This window comes from Ylistrum balloti, unplaced genomic scaffold (assembly GCF_031769215.1).
Source record: "Ylistrum balloti isolate Yb309-2 unplaced genomic scaffold, AGI_CSIRO_Ybal_v1 Utg370450, whole genome shotgun sequence".
NCBI lineage: Eukaryota > Metazoa > Mollusca > Bivalvia > Pectinida > Pectinidae > Ylistrum > Ylistrum balloti.
Window position 1 is genome coordinate 3,859,692 of NW_026782299.1, and position 23,753 is coordinate 3,883,444.

Below are 23,753 nucleotides of genomic sequence, written 5' to 3' on the forward strand. Positions count from 1 at the left end.
TCCAGATGCTGAGAAAAAGACCAATAGAATATGTTAGAAACCAACTGAGGACTAACGTATAAAGTACCAATGGAATGCCATCATGTGTAATTTTGTAATGAACATTATTTGCGAATGGTTTCGAATAAATCAAAACAAAACAAACCTATCAATTAATATTGTTCACATCATTTATGGACAAGTAAGGAATTCAAGGGTTTTTCTTGATGAAAATTTTGCAACATATTTTAATCAGACACAGAAAATATTCCGACTGTTTCTGTTATGTGTACATTTCTGTCGCTCCTTCCTGCATACCTATCCCGTCTGAATACCAGTTCGTGCCATTGTTCCATACTTGTACTGTCACGTAGTCGGGGGCGTAGCCAAGGTCATGACGTATTTCTCGGAACGAGTCGGTACCTAGAATTAATAAATAGTTCAATTTACTTTCTCTTCGAATCTTGTATACAGTATAGAAAGAAAGGCAGATTTATTCTAGTGTATGTTTGAACCCTCTCCATTTAAGATACAATGAATAATTATATACTTGCCATTTTGCACTTTCATATGAAACCAGTTCGACTCGTAATCTGCAGCTGGGAAGTTACATTCAGTCCAAACCCTCACGCGAACTTCTGCCTCGTCCTCTTTCTGCTGTTTTGGTCCGAACCAAGCATCGCTATTACCTGTAATAGATAAATGTTTCAAGTGGTCTGAAACATAACGGCATGCTAATATACAAGAATCACAGATTACCAGAAACATCTTGATGTCATGTATATATATTTATATATAAGAAAGATTTTACAGGGAGACTCCTGAAAAGTACCAAGAGAATAAAACCAGGTCTCCTGAAAGGGTGAGGATCTTCTGCTTCATCAACAACACACGAAATATAAATCCTGGTCAAACCAAGAAAGTAATGCCACGTTCCCAAATGAGAATAATGTCAGTTAAACAGATTATAAGGGTAGCGAATATGGAACACGCATAAACAGTACAACAGTAATATACCTGTGAAAATCACGGTACCATCACCAGAATTGTCGTTCCGATTTGGTACATACAATCTGACGGTTGTTTCGTTATACTTGTAAACCACGCCTCCATACTCTCCCCTTTTATCATCATCCTGTTGGGATGATCCTAGTCCCGAAAAGACATAGGCTGTGTCGTTACCGCTGATGGGTCTAACCTGGATGTCAACTTTGATCGGAACTTCTGTAATGTTAAGTTCAATGATAGCCTCTGAATGGATAGACTGCGATTTTAGTCTAACATAACTGCTGACGTAATTAGGCGGTTGAAGACATGTCCCACATCTTATAACGGCGTCTGGAAAAACATGGGAAACACAAGTTATAATTCGAAATAAAACCAGATGAATTTAGAACAATGTCAAAAATGTCTTAATGTCAGCAGCGTCGAATATTGCCATCGATTAAAAACACTACACACTTTCAGAACTTATGCAAGGCATGCCACGTTCTCATAGAGTAAACCGGGAAAGACACAACAAAATCATATGGCACAAGGCGAACATTAAAAATAACATTAAAAAACGACGAAATTCGTTAAAAGTTAGGAAATAGCTGCAGGAATTTTATATTTTCTGTGTGATGGAAAATAAAACAATTAAAAATCATCAGAGTGCAGAGTTTTTTCGCTATGTATTCCAGGAAAATAGTATTTAAATTAAAATATTAAGATTAACATTCCAATATTTAGAAATTAATATCACAAACATCATACACAAGAAGCAGTGCTAAATTAGTCGTATAAAGAGTTATCAGTTTCATGTCAACAGCATACAACAATCAGTTTCATTAGCAACATCATATACATATCTGCATCGTAGCAACAGTACACACGAGTCAGTACCATAGCAACCACACACAATGGTCAGTATCTTAGCAACCACACACACGAGTCAGTACCGTAACAACCATATACAAGGGTCAGTGTCATATCAACAACATACACGGGCCATTTTCAAAGTAACCACGGGCGATTATCAAAGAAACCTCACACACACATGTCATTATCATAGGAACTACACACAGAGGTTATTATCAAAGCAACCACACACACGGGGAAATATCACATTAACCACATACACAGGCCATTACCATAGCAACCAAACACACGGGTCATCGTCATATCAACAACATACACGGGTCATTTTCAAAGTAACCACATACACGGGCGATTATCATAGAAACCACACACACACACATGTCACTATCATAGGAACTACACACACAGGTCATTGGCATAAGAACTACACACACAGGTCATTATCAAGCCAACCAACACACGGGTCATTGCCATATCAATCACATACATAGCAATGCCTAGCAAGCAAATGTTTCCATAGAAACCGTTTATGTATCGGTGTTATAACAACGACACACATATGATGATACCATACGTTTAGCAATATCATTATTTGATCAATTGTTAATTAACCGTGTCGCATTGCTTGAAAAACAAACATTAAGGCAGGCCAAATTTCGTCGCCTCTATAACGGTGAGTGATCAAGTCTCTACGAGTCACCTACATAACGTATACGTGTGACAAACTATCAACATATCAGCTTCTCGTTCATTTTTGTGAACAATTCATCAAAATAAACATTGAATTGGTCACTATTTATTTGACAAATATGTGTACAAGTAAATAATTTGAATATTTTAATCTGATGTTACTTTTAGAAATGTGTAATAGGGAAAGTGGTAATCATAACAAAATAATTAAATAAATGTTAGTATCAATGTTTACAAATAAAATATCATTATTATCATATATGATTTAACTTTAAATGATTTATGTTAACGGATGATATTTACATGTATAAATAATATTAGCGAAATAACGACTAATTCAGTCATAAAAGAAATTAATAAATTATCTTTATTTGTAATAATGATAGACATGAGTGATATTTACTTGTATAAATGATAAATATTACGAATAATATTTACTTGTTTAAATGATAAATATACTTGTATAAATGATAAATATAGTTGTATAAATCATAAATATACTTGTATAAATCATAAATGATACATAGTTGTATAAATTATAAATATAGTTGTATAAATGATAAATATAGTTGTATAAATGATAGATATACTTGTATAAATGATAAATATAAGCATAGTTGTATAAATGATAAATATAGTTGTATAAATGATAAATATAGTTGTATAAATGATAAATATACTTGTATAAATGATAAATATACTTGTATAAATGATAAATATACTTGTATAAATGATAAATATAGTTGTATAAATGATAAATATAGTTGTATAAATGATAAATATTGTATAAATGAACAATATACTTGTATAAATGGTATAAAATAAATGTTGATAAAAATAAATATTGTATAGATGATAAATATACTTGTATAAATGATAAATATACTTGTATAAATCATAAATATACATAAATGATAATTATACTTGTATAAATCATAAATATACTTGTATAAATGATAAATGTTTATGAAAAATTATTAACTAATATAAATGCTAAACGTTTATAAATTATATTTAGTTGTATGAATAAAACAATTGTTAATAAATCATTGTTTACCTGTTTGATATATAGAGGCTAGAAAGACACTGTAGAACGTCACTCTGTCCATTATCCTCTCCCTCGTGTCGAAACAAGCTGGTTTACCACTGGTGTATATCTTATATTGATAAACTTCAGTCAATCCACTGACCAGATGTGATAGATCCAGTCAAGTTGTCATCTGTATTTCAGTAATCTAATTCTAACTCGGGTATTGTCAATAAGTGATAACATTGTCGTTAGAAAAGCCATTCTACTTTAACCCAATTTTTAATAAAAGTCGTGTGAGGTATTGGCTGTATAGTAACTACATATGATATATATGTTATTGCTTTATCAGTGAGATTACCACATACATTTATTGAAATTGTTTGATCGTACTTTTAATTTCATATCACCTGTAAAACATCTTTAGCTGATATAGCACAAATTGTTATACATATATCTTTTGTTTACTTGAAAATAAAAAGTTAAAAACTTTAAGAACATTAGACGATCAGATTTCTTCTTTTTTTTGGTGGGGGGGGGGGGGGGGGGGGGTTGTTTTGTTTTGTTTTGTTTTGTTCTTATTTTCTTGGGGTATTCAATTTCGCAATAGGATGGGTAACAAAACGTTAGTCGTATATTCTGGTAAACAGGTTTTACGTAAATAAATAATTTAATTAGGTGTTATTTTCACTAATTCAGTTCTGGCGAAAATGCTTCTGGATTTAGGACCATGTTACTTTGTGGTCGTTGAAGTTTACGTAATAAAAGCTAGTAAATCCTTGTCAGAAGTAGACAAAAAACAACGTTTGACTCCTGGACTGTCAATAACTGTATACATATTTGTTTATATGGGTGTGTGCATAGGGTAAATTTTGGTTTAATTTTATGTCAAAATGTAGATACAAGCATAACAGGTACATTGATAGATATTTCTTTGAAGTATCATTAGGGCGATTCATGTCGGTGTTTACAACCTTTTCATAGTATGAATGCAATCACGTGATTTATAGATTTATAGTTTAAATAAACAACTATTTCAAAAACATATCGTCAGAAATTCAAAACTGTTGATTGTAGATTTTAGTAAAGGATGAAGTAGAACAGAACAGCAACTGTTAGCCACGTAATTTTACGTAATAAAACAAGACTCTAAGCTTGTATTGGTTATGTCATCGGCCTTGTTTGAAGTCTTAACCAACACATCAATCGTTTTGACCGCAACGTTGAGGTAATTTATTTATGATATGATATCTTCACTGCGCACTCTGCATGTAAGTTGTATTTCGTTCTGTTTGCTTTGAGTTTAAATTCCATATCTATTTATAATATATGGACATATATAAATACACAAGTCTTTGTATAGAATTTTGTGAAGATTCAATCAATCACGTTGAGTTAGGTTTTGATGTCTCAATGACTTCTAAAATAATACAATAATTTAAGTTCTAAATCCTGGGATTTATATTCTTAAATATCTTATGAAAATAGAAATCATGTATACATTTTACTTATATTGTAAACATTGTGACTATGATTTTAAATAATTTGACCTATATTAAAAATCTTGTGACTAGTTTCTTTGTAAACTGCCGATATGGATCATTAAAAGGGGTGTTTGTATTCGGAAAGAACAAACACAAATACACATCACAAGTCGTCAAAATAAAGACAAGTTTTAGAAAAAAATGGTGTTGAATACATTAAATGTATTGACTGAAGTACAAATTCAATAGATTTTTAACATAAATCACAAGATTCACGGTATAAATCACAAGATTCACGATACAAACCACAAGATTCACGATATAAATCACAAGATTCACAGTACAAATCACAAGATTCACGATATAAATCACAAGATTCACGGTACACAAGATTCACGATACAAATCACAAGATTCACGGTACACAAGATTCACGATACAAATCACAAGATTCACAAATTCACAGTATAATTCACAATATTAAGAATATAAACCACGATATCTTCAAATATATATTTTTTAGCTAGAGAAGAAATATTTCCTTTATGTAATTGACCTTTCTGATAACAATTATATAGTCATTTGTCTTATTAAGATTGTCCCCCGTGGATTTTATGAATGGACACCAATTGATAAAACTTTATTATGAATCAAATTATTTTCGGCGATGTTGTTTTTCTTTTTTTTTATTACAATATTCCAAATTAATATCATGCAACAAGTTTAGCATAATATAACAAAAAAATATCATATAATAAGTTTATCACAAAATTACAAATTAATATTATACAATATTACATGTTTAGAATAATATAACAAATTAGTATCATACAACATGTATACCACAATATTACAAATTAATATGAAATATATATATATGTATACAACATCCGAAGTTTTTTGTATATAGCAATATTAGTACGAATAAATGATAACACGACCAGTTCTTACAAACTGTGCAGACTTGTTAGAAACCGATGATGTGATAATATTTAGCGGCAATATCACCCATACAAGTGGTAAAATTGAAGGACATTTTCATTTATCAAAACAATCTTACTGAAAAGTGAAAGACAAGATCACCTATCCAACTCATCTTAGTGTTGAGTATAGGACATACTCACCTATCTAAACCATACTTGTTAGTTGAATTGAATTTATTAATAACAACAACCTAAATGAACAATGATCCTATATAAAATATTTTTTTGCATTTTTGCATTTTCATCACATTAAACCATAATCTAGATAGCCAGTGTAACCACGGTAACTTGCCACAGAATCAGGCAGTGATGAAACATGTAGGACTTCATGCTGAGTTTTAAGTCGCCGTTCGTGTCAACTAAACAAATACGATATCATCCCATATCTTGTCATATGTGCATTCCAGGGTTTTCAGAGTCCTTGATAAATTATCAACACAAAATACGTGGAATGATCTCTGAAATTATACGGAAATAGAAATGAAGGATTTATTTGAACGGGTCTTTTAAAATCTGTCATTATTATAAGTGATGGGCCATGTCTTAAGAAAGGAATGTATATAACTTCTAGTGAGAATTAAATGACAATAGAAACCATGCCAGGTCTCACCTATCGGCGATGTGAAGGATGTAAAGATATCTTGACATTATGAAGACAAACTTGATGTCAAATAATTTATGTATATCAAGTGTTATTAATAACAGTATGTTCATGGATATCTAAATGTTTGAGGGAATATTCTAAACTAAGACAATATTCCAACACTTTATCCTTTTTCGGCTTTTCATGAATAAAATCACATCAATTAGTCGATAGTGTTTGGCAAGTAATGTTTTTCATTCACACTCAGCAAATTTCTAACAAGTAAGTAAAGCTAATTGAGTTGAATAAAAGCGTTCTTGACTATAGCATTTTGTTATTTTTAATCTTTTGCAATATACCTTTACACATCAATTCATATATATATATAATTAGCATGCGTTTCATATTGATTTTAACATTTTTCCAGCAAATATATAAATAGATCATAAAAAATTATTTGTAAAAATCTGTTTTTGATTATATCATATCTTAAAATCACCTTTCGTCACGCGATCTTGAAGCACATTGTATCTATTATCGGGTACATGTGACCTAATATCGTCACAATCTTGTATTAAGCTTGACATTTTTTTATGCTCGTTAGTGTACCTGGTGATTCCTTGCTATTTACCTTGTTCTCATTTGGGAACGTAACATCACTTACCTGGATTGACCAAAATTTATATGGCCAAGGTCGTCTTTGAAGCAGGAGACGTTCAACCTTCCGGAACTCCTGTCTTATATTCTCGTAAAATTCCTTAAGCCTCGGAGTATTTTTTCATTTCCTATTTCGCCATTGTTTTATCAACTGTGCGGTTAGATTAAGATGTTGATTACATGACAGGATTTTCTTGTTCCCATTCGTCGCCATTTCAGATCAATTGATCAGTTAAAGAAATGCACTATTTAAAGGCAGAATTGGCTATCCATTAAAGCAAGCAGGGCTATCTCTCAAGTCAACGAAGCCTGAGGTTTTACATGAAGTTGCTCAATTTTCACCAAACGTCATACTTATTTTCCTGAAATTTATCTTTTGAAAATGAAAAAGAATGCTACGGACCAAATTTAAAATATTAATGCAAGATTTTCTTTATTTTCAGCTTTACTGAACATCTGTTGATGTAAGTGTAATAATACTAAAATATATTTATCATTTTTGAGTATCGGTAGATAATTGTATCCAAATCAGGTAGAAAGAAACTGAACAGAAAACTTAATCACTACATTAAAACTCCAGGTCAAAAGCATACAAAAAATATGTAGCACAAATATAAAGTGGAAGATAGCTTAGCACTTCAGACAAATGAACATTTTTGAAAAATATCCTTTATCATAGAATGCGATGAAAAATGTAGAAAATGTAGAATGTAACATCCCCAATGTAAATACTTCATTCCCGTTTAATTTTACATCCCTATATAAACCATATTTCATCTTAGAAAACCCTGGTCTAAATGCTATCTGTTAAAAATATCTGGTGAGTGGAAATGACTTACCCAAAATACAAATTAGTATCAAAGTACAATTAAAAGGAATTTGCTTATATTTGAATAATGTCTTGGTCGAGAACATAAAAAATAGATACTCATTCGTAATCTGTTTCTGGTACTTAAATATGATTTAAATTTTAATTTATAAATAATCCAACGAATGGTTTAACTTTTTAACCACTCGTTGGATCGTTAGAATATTGAAATAGTTCCACCTTTCCACCATGCATTCTGCTTCTCGGATTTTTGGTTTGCCAGAAATGTTTTTTGAAGGTTTACCAAAAATGCATGTCAAAGTCATTTCGTTTTGCAATCATTATATGACTTTATCTAAGAGACTTATCAAGCCTTTTGGCTTATCAGAAGAAATTTACCCATGTGAACTTGAATATGGGTATAGGCCATTTCTTTTCACAAACCTAATCGAATTCCATCTCAGAGACTTACCTGCCAGCCTTATAGGCCTTGATGTTAGTCAGGAATCCTTGCTTTAAGATTTTGAACAAAAATTATCCTGTGACGTTATATATGGGTCAAGGTCATTTCTTTTTTGCAAACTGTTGGGCTTCATCCCAGAAACCTACCAGCCAAATATATCATTTTCATTAAATGTTGACACTTGCACTCCAGGTACATAGATTTCATTTTTGTGTCTTATTGCTCACGTTCAGAGCAAATAGGAGGATAGAAGAAAATTATCAAACTAATAAAGACTTTATGAAGATCTTACAATGGTGGTTGTCAGATCCCTTTGGGTACCTCTTTCTAGAGAGCTCGTAATCGGTTTTCCTTAGGCTGGTTATATTTGCTTAGTGTAATAAAATAAGAGACAACTATTGATAATTCAATAACCATTTTTTATTAATATAACATATTTAAAATTTATTGATAAATATCACAAAATCAATAATGTGAAAATACATCATTTAATTTTTAATATCAGTAGACAATATGAATTGCACCAAATCAGATAGAAACTGAATAGAGTAGAAACCTTCATTGTTATTTTTCAAAAACTACAAACAAATAAAAATTTGGAAGATGTTGCACTTTATCAAAAAAATACACCAGAATGTCTTAAATGCTATAAAATAAAAATAGAGTAGTATATATATATATATATATATATGTAATAGCCTCCTATATAATATCACCCCATATAATTATCACATCCCCATACTATATTACCCATATATCTTATGTATCCCATACACTGTATAAAGTATTACATCCCAATATCATTAAGATGTTAAATTACTGTATAAAATTAGATTATAGAAATTGGTCTACATGCTTTCTGTTAAAAAAATATCCTGTAAATAGAATAGATGCTCTCAAAATTTGTAAAAACATTTTAAGAAGACAAAGAAAAAAGAGAGGATAATTGATTACATTAAAATAATGTCTCAATCAAGAATATTGCATACCTTTTGGTTAAGTATTTGCAAATGACCTAAAAAATCTGGGCATTTTTTATCAAGAAAGTAAATGATTGAACATGACAATGTCAGTGCCATATTTATCCTGCAATAAGGCCAGGGAGTCAACCAACTCTGACTCGAGGTCTGGCCTTATTGCAGGACAATAAAATAGCATTACATTGTATGTCTACTTAAAAAGCCTTAATATCATACTTTACCAAAGATACATGGTTGGACTTACTACCATGTGTTACTTATTGCCTGATACACATTATTTTGTTGATCACATCTCTGATTTTTCTCTGTAACACTATAACAAAGTGAGTTAAATTCTGATTATCTCCATAGCCACTTAAAATCTGATTATAATATAAATGTCTTAATAATTACTATTCTCTATTTTTCCTTCTGAAAATATGTACAAATATCCACACTTTTCATTTACATATATTTTGCTGCTCTACGATGTTTTTGTTTTGTATCATTAAATTTTGATATATTTCTTCTCTTCCTTATTACACAAAAAAATATATTATTAAAAAACTGTGAAGTTATTTATATCTGATATTGTTAAATACTAAAAAGCTAAAATCTTAGAATTTCCATATTGTCATCATCAGCGCAAAGTAAAAAGTTATCAAAGTTAAAAAACTGCTCTAACCGTAAAAAGTTGTATATTTATGTAAACAAATTCTTCAGAATATTCTTTGTGGTTGGTTTCCATGTCTTCATCTGCCTGAGACTGAAGTAGCCATACTTGAACTTGCTGTAGCTGTGTTTGCCTGTGTAACCGTAGGCAATACCTTCCTCTGTAGCTTTGTGGGTCTGCACCAGTTTTTGTCCTGAAATCAAGCACCAAAAGTAAATACCAAGGATTTCTAAAATACTGAGTTTATTGTAAAAATCATCTGATATCAATCTAAGTAAACAGTGTTCCTTCAGATTAGCATGATAGTTACATGTCATGTTTTAGCTTACTAACCTTTTTCAAAGCTGAGATGGGTGTTATCTGCAGAACTGTGTGTCACAAGAGCTTTAAGTAGACAACATTGTTCTAGGGGTACACCATGGTAAGGGTATTGGGCCACGTCCCTGTGAGAAATGTCCTGCTCCATCTTGTTTACAGAGACTTGCTCTTCCTCACTGCTTACCCATCCTTGTCTACAGACACGAGGTGGTGGAGCATCATCTTCTTCATCTGAATCCTGGGAGGGCATAGAAAATTTCCTTACAGGTGTTTCCTTGTCAACATGTTGTGGAGACATTTTTGTACGGAGTTCCTGAAGTGTGGAATTTTCCTCTTTTGTGACTGATTTTCTCACTTTCTTGGCATGTTTTGATTGTTCCATCACATCATCACTGATCTCTTGTCTAGATATTTTGTTTTCTCCTGTTGTTTTAGTTTTAGAATGTTTTCTCATGTGGTCATTGGAACATTCACCATCTGATTCTGAAAAAAACGAAATAATGGAAATTCAAATTCAAATTTAAAGAACTTGCTTAATTTCCTTTTTTGGGCTCCACCCCACAAGGTGAATTAAAAACTTGTCAAAACCAATTAATACAGATTATCTCCCTTATTTAAAGCCAAACTAGCATCAATCCCTATTACTCATTGATTTTCTTTTTTAAACTGAACATATGGAAAAAAATGTATTTAAACGATAAAATGAAGTGATACAGATGTGATAAGAAGGGATGATACACATTCCCTATCGTGGGAACATCACTGGCAGACAAAACATGTTTATTCAATAATAATTACCATTTGAATGTTTGGAGGATGAAGACCTCTTCGAAGAAGACTTTGTCTCCTGAGGAGAGGGCGTTGTAAATTTGACTGGAGATTCTAAGATCTGTCTGTATACAGGCTCTGGAGCGGAAGCTGTCTCTGAATATCCCAATTCTCGCAGTTGCTCCTGAAAAATTCATATATAATTTTGAAATCAGACATGTATTAGGAAGTTTTATAAATTTCATTAACACACATTACAGCAATGATCAGATGGTTATCAATTGATAAATATAATAAAAGGTAGTATATCTCTATTTGGTCATCAATTTCTGTTCTGTCATCAGAGAACATCAGTGATATGAATCGCCATTATAGCAACATTCAGAAATAAATATTGATTTGAATACAAAAGTTTCCACACTCAAAGCTTTAAATGGGACTCTACTGAAAGATAGCATCATTAAATTCAAAGTTAACAACTCTTAGAGATACAGACATTCAAATCTATCAAATCAGTGTATGATTACACATTGCTTCATAGGAGAAAGTTCTAAACCTACACTGAGTTTGAGTATTATACTATTCATTTGCACTTACTGCAATGTTTGGAAACTTGTAGACAAAGACATCATCTTTTCTCGTCAAGGACACCTTTGGAAGGTCAATGAATGTTGGCGATACTGATGCCATCAGGTCAAGCGTTGCCTGTGATTTTTCAGTTCTGCAAATAAGAAATTTAAATTCCTTTTTAATTGGTATTAGTGTAATGCTCTGGACAAAATTTAAGTATGAAAAATAATAAATGGCAATTATTCCTAAATAAATGATAAAAGAGTGATGATTCAGGTGCAATGCACTTCTCATTGAAATTTATCTATGTATGAAGTTTCAAGAGCAATAACTCTTATATTATGCAAAACAAGTGATGGTTCTGGTGCACATCCTATTGTTGATATCTATGAAATTCCATGTTTATACCTTTTATAGTTTTAGTGGAATGCTCCTGACAAATTTAAGTATGAAAAATAATAAAGGGCGATAACTCCTTAATTATGCATCAAATGGTTCTTGTGCACTGCACTTCTCCTTGTTAAGATCTATCTACCTATGAAATGTTATATTGATATCTCTTACACATAGATGGATGGATAGACAAAAGGCAAAATGGCTAATCATTATTTTCATGGAGTAAAATATACTCTTGCCTGGTAATAAGCCCACCAGTCTAATAGAATTGAAGTTGAAATGCCAAAAAATGCTGAATATCATTGTCTGTACTGAGCCCCATTCCCCACCTTGTTTGAGGGATAGGTAATGTTTATGTCTCCTGAACCTATTGTAAAATAAATTAGATATATAAAATTCTACCTGTTGGTCTCCTGTTGGTTCAATATCTGTACAAATTTGTTCATGGCAGCATTGCTAACTTTCACTCGTTTTTCTTCAAATTTTTCCATTTCACCTGCTATCCTGATCATACCCTGCAATTAACCATATAACATAATATTGTTGATTTTCTAATTTTATTTCATTACTATCTAACAAGTTTAATTCAGATTCTGGCTGTATGAAATACACCATAAAAAATAATCAATGAAAATAACATGACAAGATCCTTATTTAGATTTCACCAATGAAGAATCACTTATCCAATCACATGTATAATTCATTCCGATTGTCATCAAACTCTCAAAACTCTTTAAAGAAATTGTTAATATGTAGAATGTCAAACTCTCAATAAAATCAGCAGTTATAATGGACTAATGGTAACAGAAAGTGGAGAGAAAATAAAATTGGTTGGCAATCCCTCTAACTTGGGTGAAAATAGAAGAGATGATATATACTCTGTAACATTGTACTCCGGGTATAACAACATTATCAGTACTGATTATAGTGCCAATTCTTTATACCAGGTATCAATATCAAAATTATATTGACAAGTTTTTACCTCTTGAAGATATTTTTGGCTTTCAGCTTCTTCTATCATTAAAGCCTGGCACTGTCTCAGACATTTGTCAAGGCGATTGATCAATTCTTTTTCCAACCCTTTAAGAGTTCTCTGCTCTTTGATCTGACGGGCTGATGCATCTACGTCCAAATTGACACTAATCTGCAGAGCGGCTTGAACATTTTGTAGCTTCTTCTGACATTTTGTTAGTTGTTCACGTATCTTTGTCAATGTCTGGATTGTGAAGAAAATATTTTCATGACCAGGTTATAATATTCAATATCTTGGATAATGAAATGATCAATTATAATTTTACACCAGAAGAAAACTTTCGATTTCATACCGAAGTAAAACACGAAATTATAATCTAGACAAATACAATTGGAATAACACAATATGAAATTTTAAAAATTACCTTTTTCTCCTTTTTCAAAAGTGTGATTTTGTTTGCATGGTCATCAAGCAAGTTGGAATACTGTTTTTTCAATTCTTCTGGTCTCGTTTTTGTTGTAGGATTATCCAACCATCTGTTTTTAATAAAACAGAAACATTTCATATTGAACAGAAAATAATTTCCATCTACACCAAAATGCATACAGGCAAACTGCACTTCAAATCATATGTTTTAATTTAAAACATCAATAAAAAATACTTAATGTTTCACCTTTGGTTTATTCAACAAGAGCATACCACCAATATTTTATCACATTATTAATTACAAGCTAAGGACTTTCCTGAAGGCTGAATTTTACCTTTTAATTGTTTCATACGGTCCATCAACTTCAGCTAATTTGGACACCATGGCCTGTTGGAGGACGACAGTACTTTTCATGTATGCCAGGTATTTTTCCTTAAAATTCTCAAACAGGTTGTGACTTGATGCTGTGAACAACACCAGGTACAAAAAATGTACTTATATCAATGGAATATTAAGTTAAGTTAAGTTTATTTCCGGTTCAGGACTAAGACAAGTCCTCTACACCAGACTCATATATGTAAATACATAATATACAGGTATAGAAAATACACATGTACATAAATATAGCTATAGTTAAAGTTTGATTGTTGCCCTATAGTTATAATAAAGTTCTTGATTCTTCCAGTGGTTGTCCAGTTTGTTTTTAAAAGAGTTTATATTGGGTGCCGATACTACTTCTTCAGGTAGACTATTCCATATTGATACTGTTCGTATTGAAAAAAAGTTTTTCCGTAACATGTTGTTGCTCCGTTTGGGGAATATTTTTTTTGAATTTCCTCGACTGCTGTGGCGATCTGCCACATCTCTCCATAGTGGTACAGACGTGCAACAATCTTTATCATAAACATTCAATATTTTATATAATTCAATCATATCACCTCTGATTCTTCTAAAGGCCAAAGTTGGTAATTTCAACTTTTTTAATATGTCAATATAGCTTAAATTTTGCATCCCTGGGAGACTTTTGGTAGCTCGTCTTTATACAGCCTCGATCTTGTCTATATGTTTCTGTAAATGTGGCGACCACACAGCACTAGCAAAATCCATATGGGAACGAACAAGACTTTTATATAGTGGAATAAATAATTTAAAATCCATAAACTGGAATGTTCTTCGTATTAATCGTATTAATATTGGTCTCTCTGGGACATGGAAATATTCTCCAATTATATATTTCACTCTGTGAAGAGTTAACAGGAAAATAAGTTTTGATAAAAAAATAATACCCGGTAAGACTTTTCAAAAAATTTAATGTAAAGATTTTGCATCATTTCCTAGCAGTATCAATATTGACATTTTATGAAGGGAAGTTACTGTGTATGGCTTGTAAACTTCACTATATTTTGAAAAGAATATGTAATATATGGAATATAGTTATTATGACAACGCATTAAAAAAAAGAGAAATTCCAAAGCTATTAACATTGTGTTAAGCAGATCTACATCACCACATGCCACGAGACCTCGAACATTACAAATGCTAAATGAACCAACCAAATCAATAGGCCTAGTGTTGAAAAGGCTTCATTCAGTAATCAAAAATGCCTGTGCAGATATGTTTAGAAGATATGACATTTAGTACTTACCACTCTCATTCAATGATTTCAAAGAAGAATTATTTTGCTTTTCAATCAGTTGTAGTTGAGATGACTCATACCCTAGTCGGTCTTTGATGATATGTTTGATATGTCCGGCTATCCTGAAATAGTTAAAAATAATATATTTATTGTCAGTGAACCTCGAGTTTTCTTGTAATCTTGAACTGGGACAACAGACAATAAACGTGCCTGTTCACGGGACTCGTTACGATAGAATCATAAATATTTCATACATTCTTTTTAAATATAATGATACCGTTTGCTCTGGTTTTAAAATGCTGAATCTCGGTTGAGTATTACATACTGATGTCATGAATGCGGTCTTGAAACCTAAACATAATACTCTACTTGTGTTTTTACCCTCAAATATTCATCTTAAAATGATAAAGGACTTACTCTCGTCCCTTGACGAGACTGTCAATTGTTTCTTCTTTCAGTATACGCATTCTACAGCTCATTTTCTTCGGAGGACTTTCAGTACACGACTCCATGATTGATTCACAAATGGAATATGGCGCCTTAGCAACCCTCCAAAAGTCACGTGCAAATAGCTGCGACATCTATTGATAAACTTTACGTACAAGGGGAGGTAACCTTATTAAACGTGTCTTGGATTTTCACTTTTTCAACATTCGGTTAGCAAGAAAGTTGCAGTATGCGTGTTTGTTTTGTGCGGAAATATCAATTTACTTCAAATGTATCTTCTTTTAGACCATCATTTCCTCGTGTACATATTTTGCATTTGTGTTTATTGAATATTTTTTTTTTGTGGTTTTTTAATTATCCGGGCCTTTTTTTTTTAGTAAGAGTTATGTCCCTTGTGTCGTAGCCTAAAGGATGGGCTGTCGTCTGATTGCTCAGTTAAAAACAGGGGTCGCTGAGATCAATCTTATCGGTCAGTTTTAAGGACTATGTAAGTGATCAATTAATCTTTTTATGTCTTATATGGGGAAGACATTTTTTTGGTCTTTTTGACTTTTTTATGATGTTGTATCTACTATTTAGAGTTTCATTACTTTTTCGAGAAATTTCAATCTTCAAATTCATGATACTTTGTCAACTTTGAGAGTGACATTCTTCATTCCTATCCTCTGTTGCGTCCTTTTACATTTATATTATTATCACTAACAACAGGCAAACAACATAATTATATAATTCTTCATGTTCTATTAAGATTTGATATTTATAGTTTTATCCACGTATTAAAGGAAATCTATTTGAAAACTGAATGAATCGCATAACTGCTGGCGTGACATGACGTGACGTGCGTAAAAACGTTGGTTACTTATATAAACTAAAATAATCTCAACACCTTTCCAGGAAATGTGAAGTCAAGAAATTTAAAACGTTTAAATGCAACTTTTAACCTTTAAATCCTTACATGGATCTTGCAATATTTCAAATTAAGTCAATTTGACCCCTTTTGGTCCTGTCCATCATGCCCCTTGGAACACAATTTTAGTTTGTCTTTTGCCATGAAAGGCTCGGAGGTGTTTGAAAGGAATTGTACAACTGGCGACTACCCAATAAAAATACCAAATGGGCCCGCATCGTTCACCGCGTAATTAATGTTCATCACAGATACATTAAACATATACACCAATCAACAAATCCTATCATTTTAACCAATTTATAAAAAAAACTTACGTTTCTAAACAGTGATATTTATGACCTGCATTATCTGTAAATGTCACTTTTCCTCTCCAAAATTTTGTACAAAAGTTGACACCTATCTAAGAAATAAGCTCACTTGCACTTTGGCCAGGTAAGCTCAAAAGAGTCATCTTGGTCAGTTATAGTTATTCCCATATTTCTTGAAGTACTGGGAGGATATTTATTTAGGTATGTAGGTTATATTTCTGTGTCTTATTGCTCACATTCAGAGCAAACAGGCGGATAGAAGAAAATTATCAAACTAATAGAGACTTTATGAAGATCTTACAATGGTGGTTGTGGGACGCCTTTGGGAAACCTCTTTCTAAAGTGCTTGTAATTGGCTCTCCTTAGGCTGGATATATTTGGCTAGTGTAATAAAATAAGAGACAAATATTGAAAATTCAATAACCACTTTTTTATTAATATAACATATTTTAAAATGTAATGATAAATATCACAAAATCAATAATGTAAAAATACATCATTTAATTTTTAATATCAGTAGACAATATGAATTGCACCAAACCAGATAGAAACTGAATAGAGTAGAAAACTTATCATTATTTTTTAAAAACTACAAACAAGTAAAAATGTGAAAGATGTTACACTTTATCAAAGAAAATACACCAATTTGTCTTAAATGCTATCAAATAAAAATAGAGTAGAACATCTATATATGTAATATCCTCCTATATATAACATCACCCCATATAGTTATCACATCCCGATACAATATTACCCATGTCTTATGTATTCCATACACTGTCTAAAGTATCCCAGTATCATTAAGATATTAAATTACTGTATAAAATACTAAATACTGTATAAAATTTCATTACAGAAAACTTGGTCTACATGCTTTCTGTTAAAAAATTTACTGTAACTGGAATAGATAATCTCAAATTTTGTAAAAAAAAAAAAAAAAACAAATAAAAAGACAAAGAAAAAGAGAGCATAATTCATTATTAGGTGTTTGCAAATGACCTATAAAAATCTGGGCATTTTTTTCTCAAGAAAGTAAATGATTGAACATGACAATGTCAGTGCCATATTTATCCTGCAATAAGGCCAGGGAGTCAACCAACTCTGACTCGAGGTCTGGCCTTATTGCAGGACAATAAAATGTTACTACATTGTAATTCTACTTAAGAAGCAATAATACCATTCTTTACCAAAGATACATGGTTGGACTTACTACCATGTGTTACTAATTGCCCGATACACAATATTTTGTTGATCACATCTCTGATTTTTCTCTGTAACACTATAACAAAGTTAGTTAAATTCTGATTATCTCCATAGCCACTTAAAATCTTATGATAATATAAATGTCTTAATAATTACTATTCTCTCTTTTCCTTCTTAAAGTATGTACAAATATCCACACTTATTATTTACATATATTTTGCTGCTCTACGATGTTTTTGTTTTGTATCATTAAATTTTGATATATTTCTTCTCTTCCTTATTACACAAAAAATATATTTAAAAAGCAGTACAGTTATTTATATCTGATATTTATAAATACTAAAAAGCTCAAATCTGAGAATTGTGATATTGTCATCATTGGCACAAAGGTAAAAGTTATCAAAGTTAAAAAACTACTCTAACCATAAAAAGTTGTATATTTATGTAAATAAATTCTTCAGAATATTCTTTGTGGTTGGTTTCCATGTCTTCATCTGCCTGAGACTGAAGTAGCCATACTTGACCTTGCTGTAGCTGTGTTTGCTTGTGTAACCGTAGGCTATACCTTCCTCTGTAGCTTTGTGGGTCTGCACCAGTTTTTGTCCTGAAATCAAGCACCAAACGTAAACGACAATGATTTCTAAGATACTGAGTTTATTGTAAAAATCATCTGCTATCAATCTAAGTAAACAGTGTTCCTTCAGATTAGCATGATAGTTACATGTCATGTTTTAGCTTACTAACCTTTTTCAAAGCTGAGATGGGTGTTATCTGCAGAACTGTGTGTCACAAGAGCTTTAAGTAGACGACATTGTTCTAGGGGTACACCATGGTAAGGGTATTGGGCCACGTCCCTGTGAGAAATGTCCTGCTCCATCTTGTTTACAGAGACTTGCTCTTCCTCACTGCTTACCCATCCTTGTCTACAGACACGAGGTGGTGGAGCATCATCTTCTTCATCTGAATCCTGGGAGGGCATAGAAAACTTCCTTACTGGTGTTTCCTTGTCAACAGGTTGTGGAGACATTTTTGTACGGAGTTCCTGAAGGGTGGACTTTTCCTCTTTTGTGACTGATTTTCTCACTTTCTTGGCATGTTTTGATTGTTCCATCACATCATCACTGATCTCTTGTCTAGATATTTTGTTTTCTCCTGTTGTTTTAGTTTTAAAATGTTTTCTCATGTGGTCATTGGAACATTCACCATCTGATTCTGAAAAAAACGAAATAATGGAAATTCAAATTCAAATTTAAAGAACTTGCTTAATTTCCTTTTTTGGGCACCAACCCACAAGGTGAAGTAAAAACTTGTCAAAACCAATTAATACAGATTATCTCCCTTATTTAAAGCCAAACTAGCATCAATCCCTATTACTACATATAGAAAAAAATGTATTTAAACGAATAAATGATGTGATACAGATGTGATAAGAAGGGATGATACACATTCCCTATCGTGGGAACATCACTGGCAGACAAAACATGTTTATTCAATAATAATTACCATTTGAATGTTTGGAGGATGAAGACCTCTTCGAAGAAGACTTTGTCTCCTGAGGAGAGGGCGTTGTAAATTTGACTGGAGATTCTAAGATCTGTCTGTATACAGGCTCTGGAGCGGAAGCTGTCTCTGAATATCCCAATTCTCGCAGTTGCTCCTGAAAAATTCATATATAATTTTGAAATCAGACATGTATTAGGAAGTTTTATAAATTTCATTAAAACACATTACAGCAATGATCAGATGGTTATCAATTGATAAATATAATAAAAGGTAGTATATCTCTATTTGGTCATCAATTTCTGTTCTGTCATCAGAGAACATCAGTGATATGAATCGCCATTATAGCAACATTCAGAAATAAATATTGATTTGAATACAAAAGTTTCCACACTTAAAGATTTAAATGGGACTCTACTGAAAGATAGCATCATTAATTTCAAAGTCTTTTAACAACTCTTAGAGATACAGACATTCAAATCTATCAAACCAGTGTATGATTACACATTGCTTCATAGGAGAAAGTTCTAAACCTACACTGAGTTTGAGTATTATACTATTCATTTGCACTTACTGCAATGTTTGGAAACTTGTAGACAAAGACATCATCTTTTCTTGTCAAGGACACCTTTGGAAGGTCAATAAATGTTGGCGATACTGATGCCATCAGGTCAAGCGTTGCCTGTGATTTTTCAGTTCTGCAAATAAGAAATTTAAATTCCTTTTTAATTGGTATTAGTGTAATGCTCTGGACAAAATTTAAGTATGAAAAATAATAAAGGGCAATTATTCCTAAATAATACATACAAGAGTGATGATTCAAGTGCACTGCAATTCTCATTATTGAAATTTATCTATCTATGAAGTTTCAAGGGCAATAACTCTTATATTATGCAAAACAAGTGATGGTTCTGGTGCACATCCTATCGTTGATATCTATGAAATTCCATGTTTATACCTTTTATAGTTTTAGTGGAATGCTCCTGACAAATTTAAGTATGAAAAATAATAAAGGGCAATAACTCCTTAATTATGCATCAGATGGTTCTTGTGCACTGCACTTCTCCTTGTTAAGATCTATCTACCTATGAAATGTTATATTGATATCTCTTACACATAGATGGATGGATAGACAAAAGGCAAAATGGCTAATCATTATTTTCATGGAGTAAAATATACTCTTGCCTGGTAATAAGCCCACCAGTCTAATAGAATTGAAGTTGAAATGCCAAAAAATGCTGAATATCATTGTCTGTACTGAGCCCCATTCCCCACCTTGTTTGAGGGATAGGTAATGTTTATGTCTCCTGAACTTATTGTAAAATAAATTAGATATATCAAATTCTACCTGTTGGTCTCCTGTTGGTTCAATATCTGTACAAATTTGTTCATGGCAGCATTGCTAACTTTCACTCGTTTTTCTTCAAATTTTTCCATTTCACCTGCTATCCTGATCATACCCTGCAATTAACCATATAACATAATACTGTTGATTTTCTGATCTTATTTTTCATTACTATCTAACAAGTTTAATTCAGATTCTGGCTGTATGAAATACACCATAAAAAATAATCAATGAAAATAACATGACAAGATCCTTATTTAGATTTCACCAATGAAGAATCACTTATCCAATCACATGTATAATTCATTCCGATTGTCATCAAACTCTCAAAACTCTTTAAAGAAATTGTTAATATGTAGAATGTCAAACTCTCAATAAAATCAGCAGTTATAATGGACTAATGGTAACAGAAAGTGGAGAGAAAATAAAATTGGTTGGCAATCCCTCTAACTTGGGTGAAAATGGAAGATGATATATATACTCTGTAACATTGTACTCCGGGCATAACAACATTATCAGTACTGATTATAGTGCCAATTCTTTATACCAGGTATCAATATCAAATTATATTGACAAGTTTTTACCTCTTGAAGATATTTTTGGCTTTCAGCTTCTTCTATCATTAAAGCCTGGCACTGTCTCAGAGATTTGTCAAGGCGATTGATCAATTCTTTTTCCAACCCTTTAAGAGTTCTCTGCTCTTTGATCTGACGGGCTGATGCATCTACGTCCAAATTGACACTAATCTGCAGAGCGGCTTGAACATTTTGTAGCTTCTTCTGACATTTTGTTAGTTGTTTACGTATCTTTGTCAATGTCTGGATTGTGAATAAAATATTTTCATGGCCAGGTTATAATATTCATTATCTTGGATAATGAAATGATCAATTATAATTTTACACCAGAAGAAAACTTTCGATTTCATACCGAAGTAAAACTCAAAATTATAATCTAGACAAATACAATTGGAATAACACAATATGAAATTTTAAAAATTACCTTTTTCTCCTTTTTCAAAAGTGTGATTTTGTTTGCATGGCCATCAAGCAAGTTGGAATACTGTTTTTTCAATTCTTCTGGTCTCGTTTTTGTTGTAGGATTATCCAACCATCTGTTTTTATAAAACAGAAACATTTCATATTGAACAGAAAATAATTTCTATCTACAACAAAATGCATACAGGCAAACCGCACTTCAAATCATATGTTTTAATTTAAAACATCAATAAAAAATACTTAATGTTTCACATTTGGTTTGTCAACAAGAGCATACCACCAATATTTTATCACACTATTAATTACAAGCTAAGGACTTTCCTGAAGGCTGAATTTTACCTTTTAATTGTTTCATACGGTCCATCAACTTCAGCTAATTTGGACACCATGGCCTGTTGGAGGACGACAGTACTTTTCATGTAAGCCAGGTATTTTTCCTTAAAATTCTCAAACAGGTTGTGACTTGATGCTGTGAACAACACCAGGTACAAAAAATGTACTTATATCAATGGAATATTGGTTTCTCTGGGACATGGAAATATTCTCCAATTATATATTTCACTCTGTGAAGAGTTAACAGGAAAATAAGTTTTTTTATAAAACAATAATAAGACTTTTCAAAAAATTTAATATAATGATTTTGCATAATTTCCTGGCAGTATCAATATTGACATTTTACGAAAGGAAGTTACTGTGTATGACTTGTAAACTTCACTATATTATGAAAAGAAAATATAATATATGGAATATAGTTATGACAACTCATGAACAGAGAAATTCCAATGCTGTTAACATTGTGTTAAGCAGATCTACATCACCACATGCCACGAGACCTCGAACATTACAAATGCTAAATGAACCAACCAAGTCAATAGGGCTAGTGTTAAAAAGGCTTCATTCAGTAATCAAAAATGCCTGTGCAGATATGTTTAGAAGATCTGACATTTAGTACTTACCACTCTCATTCAATGATTTCAAAGAAGAATTATTTTGCTTTTCAATCAGTTGTAGTTGGGATGACTCATACCCTAGTCGGTCTTTGATGATATGTTTGATATGTCCGGCTATCCTGAAATAGTTAAAAATAATATATTTATTGTCAGTGAACCTCGAGTTTTCTTGTAATCTTGAACTGGGACAATAGACAATAAACGTGCCTGTTCACAGGACTGGTTACGATAGAATCATAAATATTTCATACATTCTTTTTAGATATAATGATACCGTTTGCTCTGGTTTTAGAATGTTGTCGTTGAATCTCGGTTGAGTATTGCATACTGATGTCAGGAATGCCGTCTTGAATCCTAAACATAATACTCTACTTGTGTTTTTACCTTCAAATATTCATCTTAAAATGATAAATGACTTACTCTCGTCCCTTGACGAGACTGTCAATTGTTTCTTCTTTCAGTATACGCATTCTACAGCTCATTTTCTTCGGAGGACTTTCAGTACACGACTCCATGATTGATTCACAAATGGAATATGGCGCCTTAGCAACCCTCCAAAAGTCACGTGCAAATAGCTGCGACATCTATTGATAAACTTTACGTACAAGGGGAGGTAACCTAATTAAACGTGTCTTGGATTTTCACGTTTTCAACATTCGGTTAGCAAGAAAGTTGCAGTATGCGTGTTTGTTTTGTGCGGAAATATCAATTTACTTCAAATGTATCTTCTTTTAGACCATCGTTTCCTCGTGCACATATTTTGCATTTGTGTTTATTGAACATTTTGGGTTTTTTAATGTTTATTTAATTATCCGGGCCTTTTTTTAGTAAGAGTTATGTCCCTT

General features: G+C 32.0%; 2 protein-coding genes across 2 annotated transcripts; both read right to left on the reverse strand.

Annotated features, from left to right (window-relative positions):
• Positions 1-10,194: 10,194 nt before the first annotated feature.
• Positions 10,195-15,834, reverse strand: LOC132554986 (uncharacterized). The gene is made up of 10 exons (XM_060219314.1): positions 15,671-15,834; positions 15,263-15,375; positions 13,952-14,081; positions 13,615-13,726; positions 13,200-13,433; positions 12,620-12,732; positions 11,849-11,972; positions 11,282-11,435; positions 10,499-10,960; positions 10,195-10,358 (listed from the first exon to the last, which is right to left on the reverse strand). The coding sequence occupies exons 1-10, from the start codon at positions 15,832-15,834 to the stop codon at positions 10,195-10,197; spliced, it is 1,770 nt and encodes a 589-aa protein (XP_060075297.1).
• A 2,724-nt stretch (positions 15,835-18,558) lies between these two features.
• On the reverse strand, positions 18,559-23,492 carry LOC132554987 (uncharacterized). Its single transcript, XM_060219315.1, has 10 exons — positions 23,329-23,492; positions 22,915-23,027; positions 22,298-22,427; positions 21,963-22,074; positions 21,548-21,781; positions 20,967-21,079; positions 20,193-20,316; positions 19,622-19,775; positions 18,863-19,324; positions 18,559-18,722 (listed from the first exon to the last, which is right to left on the reverse strand). The coding sequence occupies exons 1-10, from the start codon at positions 23,490-23,492 to the stop codon at positions 18,559-18,561; spliced, it is 1,770 nt and encodes a 589-aa protein (XP_060075298.1).
• Between the last annotated feature and the right edge of the window lie 261 nt (positions 23,493-23,753).